This window comes from Pyrus communis, chromosome 2, assembly GCF_041283825.1.
Source record: "Pyrus communis isolate YQ-2024b chromosome 2, ASM4128382v1, whole genome shotgun sequence".
Taxonomy (NCBI): Eukaryota; Viridiplantae; Streptophyta; class Magnoliopsida; order Rosales; family Rosaceae; genus Pyrus; species Pyrus communis.
The window spans coordinates 17568340-17572760 of record NC_142566.1 but is presented as its reverse complement, the minus strand read 5'-3'; the positions used below and the strand labels follow the sequence as shown (position 1 = coordinate 17572760).

At 42.3% G+C, this 4421-nt stretch overlaps 1 protein-coding gene across 1 annotated transcript; it reads left to right on the top strand.

The window, feature by feature from the left end:
• Positions 1–1897: 1897 nt before the first annotated feature.
• On the top strand, positions 1898–4011 carry LOC137746593 (putative N-acetyltransferase HLS1). The gene is made up of 3 exons (XM_068486606.2): positions 1898–2286; positions 2413–2609; positions 2850–4011. The coding sequence occupies exons 1-3, from the start codon at positions 2098–2100 to the stop codon at positions 3712–3714; spliced, it is 1251 nt and encodes a 416-aa protein (XP_068342707.2). The 5' UTR covers positions 1898–2097; the 3' UTR covers positions 3715–4011.
• Positions 4012–4421: the final 410 nt, after the last annotated feature.

Below are 4421 nucleotides of genomic sequence, written 5' to 3'. Positions count from 1 at the left end.
AATATAATTTTGGTTTATTGACCCATTTATAATGTTTTAAGAGAAAATGATTGAATATAAATGATTAATAAACCCAATATGCATTAATTTGTTGGCCAAATTTATGGCGACGTGTCCACTTCTTTCGAATTTCCAATCATTGTCGAGACGTTGCATGTAATCTAACGTTCTCTATGGATTGGAAACGGCAGCACTTGGATGCTGCGGCGTCCCATCCACCACGGTGTAAACTACTCGAAAAAAATCGAATCAACGGTTGCGAGATGATCACTTTATAAAAAAAATCACTTATCAACATCTTTTTAAATCGGCGTAGGATGGTGGCTGCCTATCCATGAGTAGGACGGCGTCGCTTAGCTGCCCGTAGAACGATACTATCTCAGTCGTCCATCTGGAAAATATAAAATGTTATGATGATGATATTGATGTGGTTGTCAAAAGCGAAATCCCGCTTTTGCAGGAGTTGCAGCAGCATTACTCATCCACTTCTCGTCGGTAGTAAGTCAGCAAGTACAATCGACGGCCCAAAATCCAGGAAGTTGCCTCCCTAAACAGAGGGCATGAAATGCGCCACGTCGTCAATTTTCACTTGCATTAGATTTGGGAATATCTAAAACCAATTCGTTCTATTCGCTTGTTCTCTTGTCAGGTCATGTCGAAAAAGATTTACATGTGAAGGACTATTACTTCGTGGTATTTTTTTTACTAATAATACATTTAATTATGTAAACAACTCTTCGTATAACAATAAATTATTTTTTATTATTAAAAAAAAATCAGTCGATGATTTTGTTAAGACAGTTTATTTTTTTTGAAGAACATAAATACTTGTATATTATTGAATTAATAAATCTATTTATTTAAATTGAGCTCTCTTACATACGTATGATGATGATGGGATGGGATGGATGGATGGATGAGAGAAGGGGGATTAAATTGAAAGGATAAAGATTAGAAATGGGATGATGATGGCAAACGCCTCCTTTCCCGTAGAAATAAATGATAAAAACTTGGAAAAAACAAAACCACGACTGCGCGCAGCCAAAGCCGCCATTTCCCTTTTAAGTTCTTTTTTCTGTTATGATTTTTTGTTTGTTTTGGATTTCTTATATATTAACCCCCCATTATTCTTTTTTACATTTAACATCATTATTACTTTTATTATCTGATCACATCATTTTGAGATTAAAATTTGCAAAAACAACCACCAAAGTTTTGTTTCCTTTAAATATAGAAAAACGAAAAATTTATATATAAGGAAGCACATGATGACAATTATGAAGTAGGAGTTATTATTAGTATTATTATTTTTATATTATCATATATAGTATAGAACTAGTGCTAGTGTGTTTTTTTTTTTGGTATTGGAGGGGGGACGGAAAAGCTAAAATAGACGGGGACAGAAGAGAAAAGGGGAGATAAAAAGACATAAAAACAGACAGCACTTAGCAGCACCACCGAATTTAACAAAGCTTTCTGCCTTTTGTGCATTTTGTTAATTTAATAAAATCCAAAAAGTAGAACGAAAAAAAGAAAGAGAAGGTGGAGAGATGAAATTCTAGAGAGAGAGGGAGGGGAGATGGGGAGGGAAATAGGGGAAAGGAAAAGCCCAAAAAATCAGGTATTTAAGGGGAAGGGGAAGGGCACTTGTATCTCCACAATCATGAACTAAAAACGGCCCTCTCTCTCTCCTCTTCCAAGTTCCATCCCAATTCCAAAAACAAATTCCCCAACTTTTCGTTTTTCAGATTAATTCTAACTTTAAATCAGTGGGGATTTTCCGAAATCTAATTCTAAATTGTAGGGGATGTTTTTTTTTTAATGTTTTCGAGGATTTTAAGTGGGGCCCGCAGAAACCTGAAGCCTATATATGGTATTGCGATGATGGAGGTGAGATGTACAGCTTGCTCTGCTTACCCTTTCTTGCTTACAACTCACGGTATTTCCGCTCCCTCCTCCCTCTCTCACTCCCCCTGTATAAACACACACCTTCTTCTTCCCTTCCCATTCACCTCCGTCCTGAAAAACTCAGGTGCGCCGAGTAACTAATCCGGACGACTTCGTTCTGATATACGCACCCCAATCTGATCATTAAATATGGGTGAGGATAACGGAAGGGTTTTTAGTTTAGTGGTGAGGGAGTTCGACCCGAGCAAGGACTGCGAAATGGTACAAAACGTCGAGAGGCGGTGCGAGGTCGGTCCCAGCGGCGGACTCTCCATATTTACCGACCTCCTCGGCGACCCGATTTGCAGGGTCCGCCACTCTCCTGCCTATCTCATGCTGGTACGTAATAACAAACAACCGGCCAACCGTATTTACAACTTCTTTTCTTCCCAAAAATTAAACGAAGAATTGATTGGTTTAACTTAGTTTACAAATATTTGGTGCTGATTATTTGAGTTTTTGTAGGTGGCAGAGCTGGTGGGGGAGGAGAAAGACAAGGAGATAGTGGGGATGATAAGAGGTTGCATCAAAACCGTTGCATGCGGCAAGAAACACTCTAGAAACGGTAAAAACGTTACCGCTGATGATGTTACTCCCAAGCCCCTCCCTGTTTACACCAAACTCGCGTACATCTTGGGCCTCCGAGTCTCTCCTTCTCACAGGTACACTACTTACTACTCTACACACCCTCCTATTTTGTCACCGCACCCGACTTAGATAGACGGGATACACAGTTACAGTAACGTCACATTATAACGTTCCAACGTGACATTGTGTTATTAACGACGGGTGTACCTAGTCATCCAAGTCCTTCTCAGCCCCACAGAAAATTAAAGAACAGAAGCTTCATTTCCCTATTTTTTTAAATATTAATTAATTTATTTATTTTTATTCTGTTACAGGAGGATGGGAATAGGGTTAAAGCTAGTGCAGAGAGTGGAGGAGTGGTTCCGAGAAAATGGGGCGGAGTATTCGTACATGGCCACCGAGAACGATAACCAAGCCTCCGTGAACCTCTTCGTCGACAAATGCGGCTACACCAAGTTCCGTACGCCCACCATCCTCGTCAACCCGGTCTACGCCCACAGGGTCAAACTCTCCTCCCGCGTCACCGTCATCCACCTCTCCCCCTCCGACTCTGAGGCACTCTACCGCCGCCGTTTCGCCACTACAGAGTTCTTCCCCCGCGACATTGACTCCGTCCTCAGCAACCGCCTCAGCCTCGGCACTTTCCTAGCAGTGCCGCGTGGAAGCGTGACGGCGGAGACGTGGCCCGGCGCGGATCACTTTTTGGCTGACCCGCCCGAGTCCTGGGCCGTCCTCAGCGTATGGAACTCGAAGGACGTTTTCACGTTGGAGGTCAAGGGCGTGTCGCTTGTGAAGCGCATGCTCGCGAAGACGACGAGGTTGGTGGATCGGGTCTTTCCGTGGATGCAGCTGCCGTCGGTGCCCGACATTTTCAGGCCTTTCGGGGTCCACTTCTTGTACGGGCTCGGAGGGGAGGGCCCACTCGCGGCGAAGTTCGTGAAGGCGCTGTGCGGCCACGCGCACAACTTGGCGAAAGAGCGCGGGTGCGGGGTTGTGGCGACGGAGGTGTCGAGCCGGGAGCCGCTTAGGTTAGGAATCCCGCACTGGAAGAGTCTATCGTGCGCCGAGGATTTGTGGTGCATCAAGCGGCTCGGGGAGGACTACAGTGACGGCTCTGTGGGTGACTGGACTAAGTCGCCACCCGGCATGTCTATTTTTGTCGACCCCAGAGAAATCTAATTCCGTAAAGAATCCAAATTAGTTTCCAACATTTTTTTCCTTTTTTTTTTTTTCAATTTTATTTTGGGTTTTAAATTTTGGGGTTGCCATTGTAACTTCCCTGTGGCCCTAGGTGGGTAGACTGAGCAAATGTTGGGGGTGGGAATAGAAGAGATGAAGGAAGAGGAAAGGATATGGGTTTTGTTTTTCGAGTTGTAAAAAGGATATGCAATCCCCTCAACTTTATATTTTCCTTTTGTTAGCCAATGTATCTTTTTTGTAAATTGATGTGGCTTTTTAGATCCTCTTCTAGCCAAACGCAGCCTTTGGTTTCTTGTGGGGTTCATTTATCTTTTCTGGGTTTTGCTTTACCAACTTTCCAAAACAACAATTCTCTTCAATCTCCAAAAATGCGATTCGGACCAGAGTTGATTTCGACACATCATTTTGCTGCATATTCTCTCTTTTTTTTTTTTTTTCTTTTTTTTTTTTGTCGTTAAATCAAATCAAATAAAAAAAAAATTAACGAGTGAAAAACAAGTGTGGATAAAGAGAAAATCCAAAAGTGGGTAGTCATTTATCAACGAGGAAATCTTGGGCTACGTGACCCTTGTTGGAATATCCTCTTGAATTTGTGCATGCAAAAGAAAAATTGGGAAAGCATATAAGCATAACTAAAGCTTTTTCCCAAATCACCTTTGGGGCCTTGATTATACCATATCATTTGT

Excerpts from the sequence above, each read along its gene's own strand:
- LOC137746593 (XM_068486606.2), top strand. The coding sequence starts at position 2,098 with ATGGGTGAGGATAACGGAAGGGTTTTTAGTTTAGTGGTGAGGGAGTTC. Across the intron at positions 2,287-2,412 it reads CTCCTGCCTATCTCATGCTG|GTGGCAGAGCTGGTGGGGGA; the intron begins GTACGTAATAAC and ends GAGTTTTTGTAG. Across the intron at positions 2,610-2,849 it reads CGAGTCTCTCCTTCTCACAG|GAGGATGGGAATAGGGTTAA; the intron begins GTACACTACTTA and ends ATTCTGTTACAG.